This window comes from Notechis scutatus, chromosome 10 (assembly GCF_049901735.1).
Source record: "Notechis scutatus isolate UNSWTSFEM ecotype Mainland chromosome 10, rNotScu1.2, whole genome shotgun sequence".
In the NCBI taxonomy this organism is placed as follows: domain Eukaryota; kingdom Metazoa; phylum Chordata; class Lepidosauria; order Squamata; family Elapidae; genus Notechis; species Notechis scutatus.
In genome coordinates, this window is record NC_142018.1 from 17,309,507 (window position 1) to 17,330,365 (window position 20,859).

Consider the following 20,859-nt stretch of genomic DNA (forward strand, 5'->3'; position numbering starts at 1 on the left):
TCCTTCAAACAAGCCAGCCTTGCTTCCTTCTCCCCAAGCAGCAAACAAACCACAAATTAAGGCTTCTCACCTGGGGCCCAGAATCTGGAACAGCCTAGTGGCCTGGTTGCTGCCACCCAATTATAAATTAATCCTTGTTTTAATTCCACCCACGTTTTGAAAGGAACGTGTCTTTGATGATACAGGATGGCGGAAGTAAAGAATATCAGTGCTAGGAGTAAAGAACGACTTAACAGGTCATTAGCTTTCTACAGGAGGCCGCTGAACTTCTTATAAAGCCTTTTTTTTATTTTAGCAGACTAGGGACAAAGAGGGTTAAAGAATGCAGGATGTGGTCCCAGTCAGAATGCAGGTACTTCTGCAACCCCAATGTTGGCCCGTTGAAGTCCACTTTTTATAAGAATTGCAGTTCATATTTTTATGGAGATTCTCAACCATCCAGGTCATGGTTGTCCCAAAGGTACTTTTTTCCCCCCAAAAGGCAACTAGACTTTTGCTGCTGTTGTTATTTTTTTTTTTCCTTGAAAATGTTTCACTTCTCAACCAAGAAGCTTCTTCGATTCTGAAGAAGAACTGAAAACGTTTCGCTTCTCAACCAAAAAGCTTCTTCAGATCTGAAGAACTGAAAACGTTTCGCTTCTCAACCAAGAAGCTTCTTCAGTTCTGAAGAGGACCTGAAAACATTTTGCTTCTCAGCCAAGAGGCTTCTTCCATTTTGAAGAACTGAAAACATTTCGCTTCTCAGCCAAGAAGCTTCTTCAGCTGAAGAAGAACTGAAGAACTTTCTTGAATGGCAAGTGAAACGTTTTCAAGGAAAGGAAAAAAAAAAAAAACCAAGAAAGTGCAGTAGCCTTTTTGGAAAAGCACCTTTGAGACGTACAGTTGACTTGGCAAGCGTTGTGAATGCCGTGTGTGTGTGGATAATTTTTTTTTTCGTCCTCTAGCCTCCCAATAAAAAGAAGAAAGAAAAAGAACGCTGTACAGCCCTTCAGGATAAACTTCTCGAAGAGGAAAAGAAGCAATTGGATCACGTGGAAAGGGTGCTGCAAAGGCTGAAGCTTGAAAAGGACAACTGGCTCCTTGCGAGTAAGTTGTGTGGTCAGTTGTGCGGGATGTTCCTCGGTGTTTTTTTTTCCTCAACCTTGGCCACTTTAAAACATCTGGACTTCAACTCCCAGACTTCCCCAACCAGCACTGGCTCTGGAATCCTGGGAGTTGAAATCCAGATGTTTTAAAACAGCCCAGGCCAAGAAACGCCGCCCTAGACAGGCGGGCGTAACAGTTAACCCTTTCCTCCCTCCTTTTTGAAATGTTTTTTTAAGAGTCGACGAAAAACGAGACCATAACCAAGTTTCTGCAGCTGTGCATATTTCCTCGCTGTATCTTCTCTGCCATCGATGCTGTTTACTGTGCTCGCTTTGTGGAACTGGTGCATCAGCAGAAAACACCCAATTTCTCCACGTTGCTTTGTTATGACAGAGTAAGTCACTCTTTTAAGTTTGGCCTCCCCTTGCCTTAGAATCATTGAAAGGCCCTTCCTGCCAGGGAAAAAAAGACTATTTTATGTGAGTGTCTATCTCTCTGTCTGTCTGTCTATCTCATCTGTCTGTCCATCCATCATCTATCCATCCATCCATCCATCCATCTATGGTATCTATCATCAGTCTGTCTGTCTATCTATCATCTATCCATCCATCCATCTATCTATCTATCCTCTAGAGGGACCCTGGATGGTGTACAAATAAATTTTACTGGAAGATTTTTTAAAATTCATTTTTATTTACTCTAGACAGCAACAGATCAGCAGCAAAATTAGCAGATTAGTAATGAAAGAAGTAGTGGATCACAAACTTACACAAATGGCTTGACAACTGGTTCCCAGGTTTTTGCCCTCCCCTGATTCTCTCTTCCTCCTCCTCTTCCTCCCATACTTTCATTTTAACAAAATAAAAACCTACAAAGTCCCAGACTGATAATCCCAGGGGAAGATTTCTCTTTAGTGTGTGTTTTAAACAAAAGAAAACAAAAGAAACTAAAATATTGGCATGTTAGGAATATTGAAACCTCTTTCTTTTAGCATAACAGGTTTTTTCTTTTTAAAATGCCTGGATTTCTCTTCTAGGTGTTCTCCGATATCATCTACACAGTAGCCAGCTGCACCGAAAATGAAGCCAGTCGATATGGTAGATTTTTGTGCTGCATGCTAGATACCGTAACCCAGTGGCACAGCGACAAAAGCGTATACGAAAAGGTACGTTTAAAATACGTGAACACCTGATTGTGCTTTAAGAAGGGGGGAACCAGCACCCCTCCGGTCAGTGTGGCAGGATTCGGAGCATTCCAACGACGCTCTGACTACCCAAAATTTTCATTCCTAATTTTGACTGAAGAATTTACTCGGATGAGCAACAAAACGTCTCCGTTTTAGCAAACTTTGGCTCCGTTTCCATGATTTAACCTTTTTGGCCTGGATGACTGAGTCTCCACTTACATATATTTAGAAAGGAATCAGGAGTCACCGGAGATAATTTAATATTGGTGAAAGACCATCCAAAGAGCCACGGTGGTACAGTGGTTAAGAGTGCAGTACTGCAGGCTACTTCTGCTGACTGCCGGCTGACTGCGATTTGGCAGTTCGAATCTCACCAGGCTCAAGGTTGACTCAGCCTTCCATCCTTCTAAGGTTGGTAAAATGAGGACCTGGATTGTTGGGGGCAAGAGGCTGAGACTGTAAACCACTTAGAGAGGGCTGTAAGGCACTATGAAGCAGTATATAAGTCTTAAGTGCTATGGCTATTTTCCTTCTTCCCTTCCCTTCCCAGCTCAAGGTTGACTCAAACTTTCATACAATTCTATAAAAGTGGGAGGGCAAAGTTAATCGGTGAAAATAATTCTCAAAATATGTACAGTACTTGTGAAGAAATGGATAGACTAACACTACCAAAGATAAAGAAGAAACTAAATACTTTTTGACATGGGACTTATTTTACAGGTGGCTAGACAATAAAAACAGAAAGTTAGAAAGGGACATAAAAAGGATAAATGTTAAAATGGAAGTTTGTTAAAATGGACAAACAAAATATTATTGTCACTCCAGTATTAATGTTATTGTGATATATGTTATTGTGAACAATCCAATTAGGATTGCCTAAAAATAATTGTACCCAGACAACACGCTGTTCAATTGAAATAGAATTTTTATATATTATACTAATAAAACAAATAAAACTTAAGGTTGACTCAGCCTTCCATCCTTTCTGAGGTGGGTAAAATGAGGACCTAGATTGTTGGGGGCAAGAGGCTGACTTTGTAAACCTCTTAGAGAGGGCTGTAAAGCACTATATAAGACTTACAAGTGCTATGGCTATTCTAAGAGAGATATTAACATACACAACACTCCTTCTTATTTCTTTAACAACCCTGGGTGTTAGGTTGGGATGAGAGAAACTCCTGATGAATTGCCATGGGTGCATTAATCCATTACATTTAACCTTGTTATTTCCACCTCTTTTGTAATTTTAGAAATGGGTAAGGGGATCTGCCCAAAGCATTTCTAGTTACTTCTTGAAGTCATGGTGAGGGATTTGGCGGGGGGGTTGGGGTTTTTCTGTGATCCAGACAGGATAGGATAGGTAGAACTTGGGCTGGAAGTATTTCCAAAAAAGATGGAATCAGGAAAAGAAAATAGAAAAAAGGTAGAACTGTGGCAGTGCATTGGGTAGAATGCAGTATTGCAGGCTAACTCTGCCCCACTGCCAGCAGTTCGATCCTGACTGGCTCAAGGTGGACTCAGCCTTCCATCCTTCTGAGGTGGGTAAAATGAGGACCCCGATTGTTGGGGGCCATTGGCTGACTCTGTAAAATGCTTAGAGAGGGCTGTAAAGCACTATGAAGCGGTATATAAGTCTTAAGTGCTATTGCTATCCTTTTCCATTGTTTGCACACAGGAATGTGGTAACTATCCTGGCTTCATCACAGTACTGCGATCCAGTGGTTACGACGCTGTGAACAAAGCCGACCAGTTAGACTACGAAAATTTCCGACACGTAGTACACAAATGGCATTATAAGTTAACCAAGGTAAATTCAGGAATGGCGTTGAACCGGGCCTGAACCGTGGCGAGGGGCATCTTGTGTCCGATGTTATTTTTCCGTTTTCTTGTTTTCCCCCTTTCCAGGCGTCTGTACACTGTCTGGAAACCGGGGAATATACACATATCAGAAATATCCTGATCGTGCTGACCAAAATTTTGCCATGGTATCCAAAGGTGGTGAATCTGGGCCAGGCCTTGGAAAGAAGAGTCCGTAAGATTTACGAGGAAGAGAAAGAAAAGAGACCAGACCTATATGCATTAGCCATGGGGTAACAAAATAATTCCCTTTCCACGAAACGAAAGTTAAACTGTCTGTCTAAAAGACACACACACCCCCGCTGAGGAAGCACTATTTTTAAATCTTGAGTTTGGGTTTTACCTCATGCTGGAAAACTGTTTTCATCAGTCATGCAGGGAACACTGGTAGTGGGTGTTGGTGTGAGGGTTTTGTTTCTGTTTTTTTAGATTGTAAAATGGTTGATATCTACGTAAGGAAATATCTTGGATTTTAACCAGCCCAAGAATCTTTTTTCCTCAGGGCCAAAACCTTTCTAAGTTTATATCGTGCATCCTCTGGTTGAAGTAAAATTGACAGAGGAGAGAGAAATTTTTTTAAAAAAAAATCACGCCATTAAAAGTTCAAAGCCTTTAAATTGGCAGCCTTTTAAAAGAGCTTTCAAAGGCTTATCAAGATGAGTCATAGAACAGAATTGAAGCTTTCGAGAGGGAAAGGGGCCTGGGAGGGCAGAAGAAAACAAAACAGCTATTCTGTTAAAGTTCTTGTCAAAATCAGGAACAGCCCAAAGAGAGGAAAGGCTGAAATGGATGGTCTTTTTGGAATAGGAGTTGGTTTTGCTTCCCTTCTTCCCTTCAGGCCACCTGGTAGAATGACTAATGCCAGGAAGGAAAGAAAGACGTTGCAACTCTGAATCCATCCTACAGAATCCATTTTTGCTTTCTCTGTGTTGGCCTGGTCAGCACAGACTGCAGGTATTTTGAGCCCCAAATTTTGACTGGTTCAAACGAGACATTTGTTAAGTGAGTTTTGCCCTTGCCACATCTGTTAAGTGAATTGCTCCAGTGGATAAGATAGTGACACAATTGTTAAGTGACTGGCTTCCCCAATGGACCATCCCTTGTTTCTTGTCCTGCCCTCAGGTGCTTTGGAGAATAGCTTGACACCCTCTTCTTTGTGGCAGCCCCTCAAATATTGGAACACTGCTATCATGTCACCCCCAGTCCTTCTTTTCTCTCAACTAGCCATACCCAAATCCTGCAACTGTTCTTCATATTTTTTAGTCTCCAGGTCTTTAATCACCTTAGTTCCTCCTCCTCCTCTCCTCTTTCCTTTCTAGCACTGATGCGTGTCCGACGGTCTCAAAAGGGGACATTATTTATTAAATTTATATGCTCCCAACTTGCCTCCCTTGCCTTTCACCTTGTATTTCTTAGATAATCTCTCTTTTATATCCCGGGACACAATTTAAGGCTAGCTGTGTGTTTCTGTTCAAATGTCAGCAGTTTAGATTATTCTTTTCAAAGCTAGCCAAAGGATATTTCATGCAACCAGAGATGCTTAACTATCGAAGTTTCATTAAGGGTTAAGGACACCCCGGAGGCTTAAGAGAACCCCACAACCCTGTACCAAATCCGCAGTTGGTAGAAAGGCAGCACAGGTACAACTGCGGTGGGTTCACTTTAACAACAGTGGCAAGAAAAAGGAGGGAAATCCACTTAACTCCCTTAGCTGCAGAGGCGCCGGGCTCAAAACGTGGTCATACGTCGAGGGAAACCTACACAAAGGCGACTGCGAAAACCCAGAATTTTTTTCTTTGGTTTTTAAGACTACTCCCGAGTTTCTGTTTAAATGCCAGCAATTTAGAGCACAGGGGGAAAAAAAAAAGAATTAATTTTGGGCAGTTTTGACAATAAAGGTCTCAATAAGGATTAAGCGGTCACAGGAGGCTTAAGAGAGCAAATCTTTAAAACCTAGAAAGAGGGTTCTTTTTTTTTTTTATCCACACAAGCTTGTACCAAACCAAGCATTAGTGAAAAAGATGGTACCTCTGCCAGTAGTGAAAATCCTTAATTTTTCTCCTTTCCTGAGCAGCAACATTTTCTAACGTTCGTGCGTGTGTGTGTGTGTGTGTGTGTGTGACTTGCTTTTCGGCCTCTGTGTTCTGCCCCTATTTAACCCTGTGTGCGACTTTCAGCTATTCTGGCCAACTGAAAAGTAGAAAAATGGTCCCTGAAAACGATTTCCATCAGAAGGACCTTCCCACCCGGAACGCAGTGCCCACAATGGTGCAAAACGGGCCTGGGGGAGCAGGGCTGCCTCCGCTCACAATCAACACAGCTAAATTGGAAGAAAGCACCGCCGAGGAGACAGGTGGGTGTTTTGCCACCATCGTTGCCAAAAACCCTCATTTTTTATTAGACACCTGTAACTGCGGGATGTGCCTGGAATGCCTGAGATGCAAATAGACATCAGTTGCATCCTTTGCACGTGGCTTCCTCATTGGCATAAACATGTACATCTACTCCAAACGTGTAAACGTAGACAAATGATCAGGACGTATTGTTCATTCGATGCGTATGGTCGGCCATCTCATTTAAGCGTCAAAAATGGTGGTGTTCTGATCTAGGTTTCCCAAAAGCACGAAGCCAACTCCTCCTTTATTTAGTTTAAAGTGAATTTCTCTCCAGCAAAGTCCTGGCCAACAGTCTTTCAAGAGATTTCACAACTACAGACCTTTATCAGGCTTGGAGAGTTGCCAAGATGATATCTTCCAAACGCCAGGCTGTAGCAGTAATTACTTGGCAAGAAGTCAGGAATAGATCTTCACCCTAATGAATTGAACTAATTGTCTCCTGCAAACACCACTCCCCCTTTCCGCTCCTCTTTATTCCCTCTGGGAGGGGCCATTCACCATCCACCTGTGGCTTTACTCCCGAGTCGATCCTTGTTCCTTAACTGTTCCCTTCTCATGGCAGCTCTGCACATGCGCACACTGGGAACAGGCTCCAGCTGTTCTTCTGCCCCACTGATGTCCAACTCTGAAGGCAGCTGATAACTTTGAGACAGCCCCGGCCCCATCTCTGCCTCCGACGCAGAGCCCTCATCAGAGCCTTCCCCAGAATCCAGGACTGGCCCTTGTTCCTCCCCAACCTCCTCACTGTCTGAATCTTCTGCCAGCTCCAATGGCCGCTGGCAGGCCACAATAGGTGTAGGATCTCCTGCTTGGGCAGCGGAGTTTGACGATGACCTACAAGGTCCCTTCCAACTCCGCTAATCTGTTAATCTACTAGGATGCTAGTAGAGTGTCATCCCTTCCGAAATGTTTACAATGTCACTTCATCGATATTCGTAATTTCTTTCCTTTTTCTTCTCTCTCTCTTTTTTTAACCAGATAAGTTGAAGGAAAAGTCTCAGGGTGCAGTTAAAGTGGTCAACAAAGCCGTCAACGCGACGCCCAAGGTGATTGCCAGCAATGGAAACACCAGGTGAGGGCCAGCTGCCTTGGTATCTTTTGAATGCAGAATCTCCTGGCGAGAGGCTGCAAAGGACAGAAACAGCCTTGGGGGAGGGAAAACAGATGAAATGTTTATTGATGCTTCCTGCTACTGTGGGAAAGCAACATGGGAGCCGTGGTCACTGCCTTTGGAGCCTAAAGAAGTGGACTGCGGCCAAGCCCCTGTTGCTAGCTCATTGGCCACCTGATCCCATTTCTCTGGGGCCCATAGAAATTCCCAGAGTTAACATGGTGGGGTTTGAACCCTTTGCGCCCAGAGCGGATTGCTGCGCCTCAGCTGAGCTATAAAAAGAGTTCAGCATGGAGGTCAGTCTTTGTGTCCTGCGCACACGCATAGAACCAGTAGGAAAAATATTTAGAAACCTAGCACTGGTCGTAACTCAAAAGACTTAACCTGTACAGATACGGCTAAGGAGAGAAAGGCAGCGGGGTTGTTTAAGCTGTCCCGATGCTAACGCTCGTTTCCTCATCTCGGTCGCAGCAAGCTTGTCAAAGACAAAGAGGACAAAGAGAAATGCGGGAAGGAGAAAGAGAAGGAAAAGAAAGATAAAATCCCAGCTGGCACTCCTGAAGCTAAATTGCTTGGCAAAGACGGGAAGGATAAGCCAAAAGAAGAGAGGGCGAACAAAGAAGAGAAGGCCAGAGAACCCAAGGAGAAGACCCCGAAGGTTGACAAAGAGAAGGAGAAAATCAAGCGAGAGGAAAAGCCATCATCCAAAGAGGAAAAATCCAAGAATATTGTGACCAACGCCGAGTCCAAATCAATGGCGGAAAAGGAGAGAGAGAAGGAGCCATCGAGAGAGAGAGAAGTAACCAAGGAGATGAAATCCAAGGAAGTCATTAGAGGAGGCGGAGGAGGCGGAGGAGAGAAGGTTCCACTTGCTGGGTCCTTGAAGTCACCTGTTCCCCGATCCGAAACTTCAGATACTGAAAGGGGTAGGTTGACTTTTTTTGGTTTGGGCCAGCGTTTAATTTTCATACAAAAAGCACAGGCTATTGAACAGAGGAGGCTCTTTATCCACAGCTGCAGCAGCTGAAAGGAGTTCCTTGGAAAGTTCAAAGTCACCCAGCTGGCTTTCATGCCTAAGGTGGGACTAGAACTCACCATCTCCTGGTGATTGCCCCAAAGTCACCCAGCCAGTTTTCATGCCTAATTCAGGACTAGAACTCACCATCTCCTGGTGATTGCCCCAAAGTCACCCAGCGGTTTCATGCCTAATTCAGGACTAGAACTCACCATCTCCTGGTGATTGCCCCAAAGTCACCCAGCCAGTTTTCATGCCTAATTCAGGACTAGAACTCACCATCTCCTGGTGATTGCCCCAAAGTCACCCAGCCAGTTTTCATGCCTAATTCAGGACTAGAACTCACCATCTCCTGGTGATTGCCCCAAAGTCACCCAGCCAGTTTTCATGCCTAATTCAGGACTAGAACTCACCATCTCCTGGTGATTGCCCCAAAGTCACCCAGCCAGTTTTCATGCCTAATTCAGGACTAGAACTCACCATCTCCTGGTGATTGCCCCAAAGTCACCCAGCCGGCTTTCATGCCTAAAGTCAGGACTAGAACTCACCATCTCCTGGTGATTGCCCCAAAGTCACCCAGCTGGCTTTCATGCCTAAGGTGGGACTAGAACTCACCATCTCCTGGTGATTGCCCCAAAGTTACCCAGCCGGCTTTCATGCCTAATTCAAGACTAGAACTCACCATCTCCTGGTGACTGCCCCAAAGTCACCCAGTCGGCTTTCATGCCTAATTCAGGACTAGAACTCACCATCTCCTGGTGATTGCCCCAAAGTCACCCAGCCGGCTTTCATGCCTAATTCAGAACTAGAACTCACCATCTCCTGGTGATTGCCCCAAAGTCACCCAGCTGGCTTTCATGCCTAAGGTGGGACTAGAACTCACCATCTCCTGGTGATTGCCCCAAAGTCACCCAGCCAGTTTTCATGCCTAATTCAGGACTAGAACTCACCATCTCCTGGTGATTGCCCCAAAGTCACCCAGCCGGCTTTCATGCCTAATTCAGAACTAGAACTCACCATCTCCTGGTGATTGCCCCAAAGTCACCCAGCTGGCTTTCATGCCTAAGGTGGGACTAGAACTCACCATCTCCTGGTGATTGCCCCAAAGTTACCCAGCCGGCTTTCATGCCTAATTCAAGACTAGAACTCACCATCTCCTGGTGACTGCCCCAAAGTCACCCAGTCGGCTTTCATGCCTAATTCAAGACTAGAACTCACCATCTCCTGGTGATTGCCCCAAAGTTACCCAGCCGGCTTTCATGCCTAATTCAAGACTAGAACTCACCATCTCCTGGTGACTGCCCCAAAGTCACCCAGTCGGCTTTCATGCCTAATTCAAGACTAGAACTCACCATCTCCTGGTGACTGCCCCAAAGTTACCCAGCCGGCTTTCATGCCTAATTCAGAACTAGAACTCACCATCTCCTGGTGATTGCCCCAAAGTCACCCAGCTGGCTTTCATGCCTAAGGTGGGACTAGAACTCACCATCTCCTGGTGATTGCCCCAAAGTCACCCAGCCAGTTTTCATGCTAATTCAGGACTAGAACTCACCATCTCCTGGTGATTGCCCCAAAGTCACCCAGCCGGCTTTCATGCCTAATTCAGACTAGAACTCACCATCTCCTGGTGATTGCCCCAAAGTCACCCAGCCGGCTTTCATGCCTAAGGTGGGACTAGAACTCACCATCTCCTGGTGATTGCCCCAAAGTTACCCAGCCGGCTTTCATGCCTAATTCAAGACTAGAACTCACCATCTCCTGGTGACTGCCCCAAAGTCACCCAGTCGGCTTTCACGCCTAAGGCGGGACTAGAACTCACCATCTCCTGGTTTCTAGATTGCTGCCTTCAACACTAGAGCAGGGGTCTTCAAACTTGGCAAGTGTAAGACTTGTGGACTTCAAACTCCCAGAATTCCTGAGCTAGCATGACTGGAAGAGGAATTCTGGGAGTTGAAGTCCACAAGTCTTAAACTTGCCAAGTTTGAAGATCCCTGCACTAGAGCAAACTGGCTCTCAAACCATCTCAATCTTCAATCCCATTTCCCTAACATTTGAGCTGCTTCACCCATTTTGGGTAGAGGGCGGGCCCAGCTAGTTAGCCGATCAACAATTTTTAAAGTTTTCGTGTCAAAGAAATTAGCCCTGCCGCCTTTTGTAGACTCTTCCCAGCACGGATGCCCGATTCACATGGACTGGTTTAACCTCCCGACTTCTCTCTCTCTCTCTTTCTCTCATTCGTCTTTCAGAACAAAAACGCCGCAAAATAGATACCCATTCTTCTCCATCACATTCCTCAAGTGTAAAGGTTAGTATGGCCTGAGGAAGGTATCGCCCATTTTCTAGGCTCTCATCTAACACGGAATGCCAGTGTCGACTTCCTTCCTTCAAGTTTGGTGCCGAATTGAAGCCTTTGGAGGTTATATTATATATATATTTTTTCCCCGATGCATTTTTTTTTAAAAAAAAAGAAATGCATTCCTTTTGACGGATCGGTGGACTCTTTTTTTAAAAAATCATTTTCAAAAGTAAATAAAATCGAAACCTCTTTATTATTATTATTAGAGGAGAAAAAGAAAAAAGAAAAGAAAAATGAAAGCTTCAAGGACCTAGCACAAAGCATTGTAAATAGAGTATGGAAATATCAAGATTTTTTTGTTGTTGTTTTTTAAAAAAACGTTCAAACCAAGCCAGAAGTGCCTCGCCATTTTTAAACAGTCAGATATATATATATACATATACAAATATATATATATATATATATATATATACATCCGTATATATACATATATATAGAGAGATCTTTGGAGTGCAGTGGTAGCTACAAGCAAACGAATCTCTCGCAGCACGCCGAGCGAAGCGTGAGAGTTTTTGGTTTTGGTGGTGTTGGTTTTTTCTTTCTCCTGCCTTCATGGGGAAGAATCGATCGGTAAACTTGGAAGAGTTTGCAGAGAAAACCGGGAGAGCGATGGCGTCTTGCTATACCTTTCATCACGCTGCTTGTCGAATGTCTTCCAGCTGAGCCGAGAGAAGCCTTCAAAAGCTTTGAAGAGTCGTGTTTTTTTAAAAAAAAATAATAATCATAAGTCGCCTTGATGATCAGTTCTCCTGTAGTTGTGTATTTTCAGGCCGACCTCCTTGCGAGGTTTCTTTCTATTCCACTTGAGTTACAACCCCGTTGAGCTCTGCGCTCGTGCGTATACCAGATGTGGCAGCCCAGTCTTCCACTCAAGAAGCCGAAAAACAAAACCAACCCCAGGAGCCGAGCACAGCACAAACCTCTAAAAAAAAAAAACCTCCCGGGCTGCAGCCTTCTTGAAGACTCAGGGTAGCAATTCCTTGCTCCGTGTTTATTTCCTTTTTTTTTTTTTTTAAATTTCCCCCCCCCAAAAAAACCAAAAACCACCCATCCTCATGGATTCTTTGAGTTTGCAGTACGTTGAAGCGTTGCAACTGTAAGTTTAACCGATCACTTTGTCCGCGCACTGGGCCACGTGGGGGAATGTCGCTCTTGACTTGCCAACGTTTAGAGGAAAAAAAATATGTTTTTTTATTATTATTATTATTTTTAAAAAGGCTCTCTTAAGAAGTTGGCTCGCAATGGAGAATAGCTAGAACAGGGCCCTCGCACCATCGTTCTAGAGCAAGCCGGGGGGGTGTTTGCATTTCGGGAGCCAGTCGTAACGACAGCCCGCTGTGGCGAGAAACCCAGCCGTCATTTCTAGTCTGATGTCAGCTTTCTTTTTTTTCTTTTTTTTAATGTTTGCTTTCAAGAGAATAGGAACCGTGCAGGGGAGTAAGACCACCTCCATTAGCCCAAAATTGCAATTTCTCCCAATCATTGCACTAGAACTTAGATAGGAGTGGGTGCGGTAGCCTGGAGTTGGAGCTCTCGCCTCACAATCAGGAGGCTGTGAGTTCGATCCTAGGTAGAAGGCAGATATTTCTCTCTCTCTGGGCACAATGAGAATATTATCTGCGGAACAAAACTCCGCACTGGCAACAGGAAGGGTATCCGGCCAGTAAACGCTCTGCTAGCTCCATTCAGTTGCCCCGGTCTCCAACCCTCAAGGGATTATGGGGGTCGTTAAACAAAGATGATGATGGTTGGGCTAGAACTTAGATGGTTTTGGTAGAGAATAGATTTTTTTTGGGGGGAGGCAATGTTTAAAAAGCATGAGCACATAATGCTCACTAGCTGATTTGATCCATGTGTAATTAGCCTAGCCGCTGTGCATACAATTGCCTTAAGAAAGTATTAATGCTGTTTTTAATTCCCGGAGGGGGAAGCTGCTTCTTCTTTTTTTTTTTTTGGATTTTGTTTTGTTTTGAGGTTCTGCCTCGCATTCCCCAGGCTCCAGTGGTATCTGAGAACCCTCTGACCTTACGTGTCGTCTCCGTTCATTTCCCACAGGACAACTTCAGCGAACTCAAGGATTCCGCAGTTAAGGTTTGAGTCTTTCCACCCCCCCTCTCTCTTCATCTTCCGATTTTTAACGGTTGCTTTTGCAGGGACGGCAAGGTCTTTCAAAGCTTCGGTGAAGGAGCGCAGCGCAGCTTGGCCAGGTTGTAAGTTGGGTACAGTTGTGGCAGGCAGGTCACTTGTGGTCTTTCGACCCTGCGGGCAGCTTTTCTCAGTCTGTTCCAGAGACTTGGCCATTCCCAGGCTTCCTAAACCGTAACTACGCACACACTTATTTTAAAAACAAGACTTTGTTTGTTGCAATGCTGGGAATTGTTTTCATTCCCAGCTGGAATTAATCTCAAAATAGTCCCCCGAGATAAGCACCCACCTTTCGGTTCTGTGAAGTGCTGCCAAAAACAGAAGTGTCAGATGAACTAGAGAAGAAACCAACCGAAGTACAAAAAACAACAACCAAAGTACAAAGAGCTTCAAGAATGACTCTGAACCAATCGGACTACTTTGCTTACTGCAAAGGGTTCATCATCTTGGCCTGACTTTTATCCCTTAAGGGAGGGGCAATCACCTCCCAGCCTTACTCCTGAGTTGCCCCTTTTGTTTCAGCTGCTCTCGCCTTCTAGCAGCTCTGTACACAGCGCACTGGGAACAGGCTCCCCTGGGTCCTCCGCCTCGCTGCTGCCAGACTCCGAAGGCAGCACCCCACTCCCAGATGGTCCTGGTCCCCATCCCTGCAGGACCCTCATTCAAGTCCTCTCCAGACTCCTGAACTGGGCCCCGTTCTTCCCCACTGTCCGATTCCACTGCCGTCTGCACAGGCTGCCAGCGAACCACAACATTACAGCTTACAACCAAGTGAACAACAGCACTGAAAAACATGACTCGGAAATTCATCAAGGAGAGAAGCAACCTAGAACAAAGGAGAAATTTCCTGAGTGAGAACAATTAATCAGTGGAACAATTTGTCTCCAGAAGTTGTGAATTCTCCAACGCTGGAAGCTTTTAAGAAGAGATTGGACAACCATTTGTCTGAAATGATGTAGGGTTTCCTGCTGACCAGGTGTTCTGACCCACACCCTTTTCCAACAAATCAAACACAATTCAAAAGGAACAGAAACCTTGTAATGCTTTTACAAAATAATTAGCTGTGATAAGCACAAGCCTTGCCAAACTGTGCGAGACTTGCCAACAGACAAGAAATAATTTGCAAAAAAAGAATCTTCAAATATAAACTCAGGATACTAGAATGTCCACAAGGCTGGAGTTTCAAAACGTCTTTGCCTTCTGCAAACAAGGTTAGTTTCACAGCTGGCTTTTATCTTCTTGAGGAAGGGGCCATTACCTTGCAGCCTTACTCCCAAGTCGCCCATGCTGTTGTAACTGCTCTTTCCTATGAGCAATCCTGCGTGCACACGCACTTGGCACAGGCTCCTCGGGAACCTCCTTATCGCTGCTGCAGCCCCCACAATCTCTGAAGGCAGCAGTCCACTTCCTAATGGTCCTGGCCCCTCATCTGAGTCCTCACTCCTCAGCAGTCTGCACCTGCTGCTGACTAACCACAACACTAATAGAATCCATGTAAACGTCCCAAATCAAAGTTTACAACGCAAGAGTCTTCAAATACCAACTGTAATGTCCAAGAAGCTGAGTTTCAAAACGTCTTTGCTTCCTGCAAAAAACATTCGCTTCACAACAGCCTCTTCTTAAAGGAGGGGCCATTACCTTGTAGCCTTACTCCCGAGTCGCCCGTGCTGTTGTAGCTGCTCTTTCCTGCGAACAATCCTGCATGCACGCACACTTGGCACAGGCTCCTCGGGAAAACCTCCTCATCACTGCTGCCAGCCCCCACAATCAGCAGTCCTCTCCCTAATGGTCCTGGCCCCTCATCTGAGTCCTCGCTCTCCTCAGCCGTCCGCACCTGCTGCCAGCTAACCACAACACCAGGGGGTTGGACACATCTGGGAGAAACGAGAGACGTACTGAAGCTACCTGAAGAATATTGGGGGGTCTCAAAATTTTGAAAATAGCTTATCTGTGGGGTGAGGAGTGTGCGGGACTCTTCCTACCAGTTCCACATCGAATCTTTTTTTTAATGTATTTTGTTACACAGGTCGTCCTTAGCTTACAACAGTTGGTTTAGTGACCCTTGGAAGTCCCATCGCCGTTTCCCCACTTTTGCGACATCTGTAGAATCCCCATGGTCGTGCAGATTAAAATTCAGGTTCTTGGCAACTGACTCACACTTTTGACGGTTGCCATAGCTTGAGATCACCTGAACTCCTTTTTTTGCAGCCTTCTGACCAGCGAGCCTCATATATATATATATATGAATTTCTGGTTGCATTTTGTAATCATTCACTATATTTCCAGCATGATATGAGACAATCTACCCGAGAGAGAGAGAGAGAGAGAGAGAGAGAGAGAGGTAGACCAGCATTTTGGTGCAAGATGGAGTGGAATTGCCTTGGAAGCGATATAGTAATTTTTGATCTTGCTTTTGATTTAACAGCACTACGTTAACCACTCTGCTCCAGCGTTGTCCAAAAGTAAGGAGAGAGAAGTAGACAAGAAAGATTTGGACAAATCAAGGGAAAGATCCCGAGAGAGAGAAAAGAAAGACGAAAAGGAAAAGAAAGACCGAAAAAGGGTTGGTGATTTCTGCATTACTCGTGACACTTGAGTGCTAAGATGACCCATTCTCTCCAGCCTTTCGAATAAAATTTTTTTTCCTTTTCTTTGAGGAACTGATATCATTGAGGGCTGCATCACAGTGGTGTATCACCTTGGGGGGGGGGGGGGCAGAATGGACGTGGCCAGCTCGACATCACCTGTGTCAGGGGCACCTGTGGTGGCCCAGGCAGGGCTGGGGCATGCAACAGCCTCCTGCAGCCCTCTGCCAGGAAAAATGGAGCTGGGGGTCCCCGTACACATCCCCCACCTGGGGCCCCGTTTACAGCCATGATGGCCTCCTGGAGCCCACTGCCAGCAAAAGCAGAGCTCCGTTTTCGCTGACAGAGATACCGCGGGCCAGTCCTTCGCTGTTTCCAGAGCAGCCCCGTGGACCAGATCTAAGCACCCTGCCACCCACATGATATGGCCTTGAGTTTGATACCCCTGGTCTAGAAATTTATCATTTAAAGGAACTAGGGAAGTAGCTCAGCTAGTTTGATGCCTAAAATTTACAAACCTGTGTTTCTAAAAGCAAACCTTGTCTTGATGTCCTACCCATCTAGGATCATTCGAACAATGACCGCGAAGTCCCCCAAGATTCAACCAAGCGTCGGAAAGAGGAAAACGGAACAAGTATGTCTTCTTCTTCTTCTTCTTCTTCTTCTTCTCCTCTTCCTCTTCTTCTTCTTCTTCTTCCTCCTCCTCCTCCTCCTCTCCTCCTCCTCCTCCTCCTCCTCCTCCTCCTCCTTCTCCTTCTCCTTCTCTTCCTCCTCTTCTCTTCCTCCTCCTTCCTCCTCCTTCTTCCTCCTCCTCTCCTCCTCCTCCTCCTTGATAATCCCTCGTTGGCTCCTTGGGTAGCTTACTGAGAGTATTTGTTTGTTCTCTCCAGCTGGTTCCTCCAAACATAGTAAGAGTGAAAGTCCTTCCGACTCTCCCCCTCGTTCAAATGAGAAGGAGAAAGAGAAGAACAAGTCAAAGTCTTCAAGCAAGGAGAAAGGTGATTCAATCAAAGTGGAAAAGATGGAAAAAAGCTCTTCTGGAAGCAAAAAGGTAAAGCAGTTGTTTTATTTATTTATTTTTTGTCTGGTAAACGGTAACCAGATATCTCCCTTCATTTGACTAGTTCAAGGGTGGGCAAACTTAAACACTCAAAGAGCCCCAAAGGTCCTAAACAGAAGCCCCCCTGTTCAATTCTGCAGCCAGTCAGAAATCCAGTTCCCCCACCGTGAAGTCTCCTCCTGGCATGGCAGATATTCCAAGCCTCTTCCGTGCCTTCTTTCACAAGCATGTTGTTCTGACCAAGGCTTCTGTGACCGTAATTAGGCACACGCTTATTTTAAAAACAAGTCTTGTTTTATCGCAACGCTGGGAATTATTTTCATTCCCAGCCGGTAATGAATCTCAAACAGTCCCTCGAGATAAGCACCCACCTTTCTTTCCTGTGAAGCGCTGCCAATAACAGAAGCGTCAAATGAACTAGAAAGTACAAGGAGCTTTAAGAATGAACCTGAACCGAACGAACTTTGCTTCCTACAAAGGTTTCTTTACCTTTGCATGTCCTTTATACCTTAATGGGAGGGGCCCCAGCCTTACTCCCGAGTCGCCCCTTTTGTTTCAGCTGCTCTCGCCTTCTAGCAGCTCTGCGCACACGCACACTGGGAACAGGCTCCCCTTGTTCCTCTGCCTCGCTGCTGCCAGACTCTGGAAGCTCTGGAGTCAGCATCCCACTCGTGGATGGCCATGGCCCCATCTCTGCATCGAATGCAGGACCCTCATCCGAGTCCTCTCCAGACTCCCGGAGTGATCCCCTTTCTTCCCCACTGTCCAATTCCACTGCCGCCTGCATAAGCTGCTGACGAACCACAACACTGTCCTAACCGAAAGCCCTACCAATTGTGGAGCCGACCAGTGACAAGGAGCCACAGCAGAGAGATGAAAGAGACCCATGCGGCTCAACAGCCCCATGCAGCTCCAGAGCCGTGGGTTGCTGATCCCTGGACGAGGTTGAACATTGGATTTCCGGTACCTTCTGAAGCTTATTTTTGTCTTCAGGACCAGAATTAGTTAACCAGAAACACCCTTAATAGCTTTGGGACTATCGAATGAGAGAAGAGGAAGGCAAAAATGTAGAGTTTTGTTTCGGAAAAACAAATTCACTAGTTTATCCAAAACAACAACCCTCACAGTTTTCCCCGATTCATACAAAACCTGCTAAGATATGATGTGTTTAAGTCACGTTTAATTTTTTTTCTCCCCTTCTCTCATTTTTGTCTAGGAATCCAGGCACGATAAAGAAAAAACAGAGAAGAAAGAAAAACGGGATAGTACTGGGAACAAAGAAGAAAAAAAACAATATCCTTTTGCTGCACTATCGTTCGGATTGGTTGAAATTGTTTTCTAAGCATTTCTTTTTAAAAAAACATGATTCCCTTAACATTAGATCCACCCATAAATCTTCAGACAAACACAGATAATGAGCACTGTTCTGACCAAGGTGAGCGTAATTGTTTTTGGACTTCTCATTGGAGAGGGAAGCAAGTAGTTAGTTGCCCCTCATTCCTGTTGAGAATGGCTTTGAAGGAATTGAGTGTTTCGTGTGAGTTAGGTGAGGCCTACAAGAATGTTCTCCGTGAATAAAGTTGGGAGTTCCTCTATGAAGCGCCGTGCATGAGCCCTGAGATGATTGTATAAACGCCCTTGTATTTAAATCAAAAAGTAAATTTAGGGTTGCAATATTTTTGATAGTCCATTCCCATAATTATATCCTGTCCTGTGTCGTCCTAAATGGCCACGGTTTGGAAACTCTTCTAGATGAACCCTAAATTCACTTCATGTCAGATGTGAAGAATCAGAACCATATGTTAAGCCTACACACAAGAATCTAATCAACTAACAGTCATTACTAAATTGGGGCTAAATTCAACAGAATGCAAATCGGAGCTGAACTTAGAGCATTTGTGGACACGTAATGATTCTAGGCTAAATCCTCTCTTGACTCCACTCCCAGGCTCTGTCTCTTCTTCTCCTACACTTCAGTTGCATATTAATAAAGGTAAAGGTTCCCCTCTCACATGCGTACTAGTCATTTCCGACTCTAGGGGGCAGTGCTCATCATTAGAAAGCCGAAGAGCCAGCACTGTCCGAAGACGTCTCCGTGGTCATGTGGCTGGCATGACTAAACGCCAAAGGCGCACGGAACGCTGTTCCCACCAAAGGGGTCCCTATTTTTCTACTTGCATTTTTACATGCTTTCGAACTGCTAAGTTGGCAGAAGCTGGGACGAGTAACGGGAGCTCACTCCATTCCGTGGCGCTAGGGATTTGAACTGCCGACCTTTCTGATCGACAAGCTCAGCGTCTTAGCCACTGAGCCACCGCGTCCCAATAGTTGCATATTAACTCTACTTTATTGAGTGAATTGGATCAGTGGTGGACTATTCTCGCTACTTAAGCTTGTTTCAGCTTCTTTCTTAGTAGTAATTGCATTTCTCTTTCTCTTAGGTGAGGTTCAGACAAGAAGATGGTGAGCTGTGACCAGACATAATTTTTGATTGCACAGAAGATTGTGAATGAAGCGGACCTGTCTCCATCTCCTTAACTTATTCACCTCTCTGCTTTATATCTCTCCCGTTGCTGAAGATGTTGATGGTTGACTTGTACATTACTGTAATTTTAACTCGTCGCTTAAGTTTCTTAAAACATTTATTTTCAGTACTGGCTGGAAGTGTTACCTGTTCCGTATTTTTAGCACAATGTGCTGCCAACAGTTGCCATCGTGCAAATGATGGTTTCTCCCCACATGTACAGAGTTCTTACTTTAGGTTAATCAAAAATACTTCCTCCGTTTAGCCATTTTATTATTATTATTATTTTTAATTTTTCTTTTCAATTGGAAATGCGTTATTTTAGGTGTTTGGGGAAAAAAAAGAAGAAAAAAAAAACCCCAACAACCAATAAAAACAAGTTATTGAACGTTTGGATTTTTACCTCATTTAAAGAAAAATCCAGTTTTTATTTATTGTTTTTAGTATTGATAACTAAAACTGGGGGGAGGGGCACTTTTCAAGCAATGCTAAGGAAAGTATTTGTATATTATGTGCACAACAGTGAAGTTCAAAAAGAGAGAGAGAGAGAAGAAAGGAAACAGAGGAATGCCCCATGCTCTGTTATTCCGCATGATGCTCCTTAACGTTTGTCATAATGTTTTTAAAGAAATGGGGAAAACTGCTTTCTTCCGAACATGAATTCAGACCAATTAGGTTTCAATATTACAGCTACAGGAACTTTGTATCGGTGGGACTTTTAGTCCAAAAAAAAAAAAAAAAAAACCACAAAAAAAAAACACAAAAAAAAAAGTTTCACAATGACCTTTTTAAAAAAAACAGACAAAACAATTTTTTATCTGAAATTCTACCAGTGTAATCTTTTTTCTAAATAAAGAATAGTTTTCTCAATGGGTCGTAAATCTTTGTGTGCGTTGCTTATTCTGACATTTTCGCGGTTCTGCATTCCCTATTTCGATTCTCCTCTTGTCTATTTTTTAAAAAAACTTTTTAAAAAATGTGGCGGGTTCCCTTTGTTTTTTTTAACCGGTTGTAGCAAACTTCCCGAACGTCTATTGTCGCGTGTTTTCCTGGCCTCGTCGCTTTCCTGATACTTTTTTTTCCCCTTTCAGATGTCTGAAAAGCTATTTAGAGCAATGTCCTAATAACAAATAACGTCGGTGGATTCCCCCCAAAAAAAAAAAAAAAAAAATTAGCTGAAATTGTATAATTCATGTGGTCTTCCTATAAACTCAATTTACTGTGATCAAAAGAAGAGATAAAATTTACCCAATTTTTTTCCCTACCCACTTTCCAAAAAAATAAATCAATCAATTTTGGCTTTTCAGTCGTAAAAGCATCGAAAAAGCTTCTAGAAGGAAATGTCTGATTTTGGTACCTTGTAATAAGAGCGAGGACAATAAAAGAAAAAAGAAAAAAAATCGAAGACATAACCTATCAATTTAACTAACCTGCTGCAGAAGGCTTTGTAAGAATCTGGCGGATTGAAGTAATTATCTTTCTCAAAAGAGAGTGAAAGATTTTGCAAAAAATAAGCTTTTTTTTTTTTATACAGCTAC

At 44.3% G+C, this 20,859-nt stretch overlaps 1 protein-coding gene across 2 annotated transcripts in view; it reads left to right on the top strand.

Annotated features, from left to right (window-relative positions):
- THOC2 (THO complex subunit 2) overlaps positions 1–20,202 on the top strand; it is a 54,019-nt gene extending 33,817 nt beyond the window's left edge. Inside the window, exons 24-39 of one of the 2 annotated variants that reach the window (XM_087972145.1) lie at positions 945–1,086; positions 1,323–1,480; positions 2,123–2,251; positions 3,948–4,079; positions 4,178–4,362; positions 6,307–6,482; positions 7,504–7,597; positions 8,108–8,562; positions 10,898–10,956; positions 13,003–13,098; positions 15,578–15,715; positions 16,302–16,371; positions 16,628–16,788; positions 18,014–18,090; positions 18,185–18,232; positions 19,239–20,202. In XM_087972145.1, coding sequence (XP_087828271.1) covers positions 945–1,086; positions 1,323–1,480; positions 2,123–2,251; positions 3,948–4,079; positions 4,178–4,362; positions 6,307–6,482; positions 7,504–7,597; positions 8,108–8,562; positions 10,898–10,956; positions 13,003–13,098; positions 15,578–15,715; positions 16,302–16,371; positions 16,628–16,788; positions 18,014–18,090; positions 18,185–18,212 — 2,100 coding nt within the window. In that variant the 3' untranslated portion in view covers positions 18,213–18,232; positions 19,239–20,202. The remainder of the gene's footprint in view (positions 1–944; positions 1,087–1,322; positions 1,481–2,122; positions 2,252–3,947; positions 4,080–4,177; positions 4,363–6,306; positions 6,483–7,503; positions 7,598–8,107; positions 8,563–10,897; positions 10,957–13,002; positions 13,099–15,577; positions 15,716–16,301; positions 16,372–16,627; positions 16,789–18,013; positions 18,091–18,184; positions 18,233–19,238) is intronic. The other variant, XM_026674777.2, reaches the window with a different exon arrangement.
- The last annotated feature ends 657 nt before the right edge of the window (positions 20,203–20,859 follow it).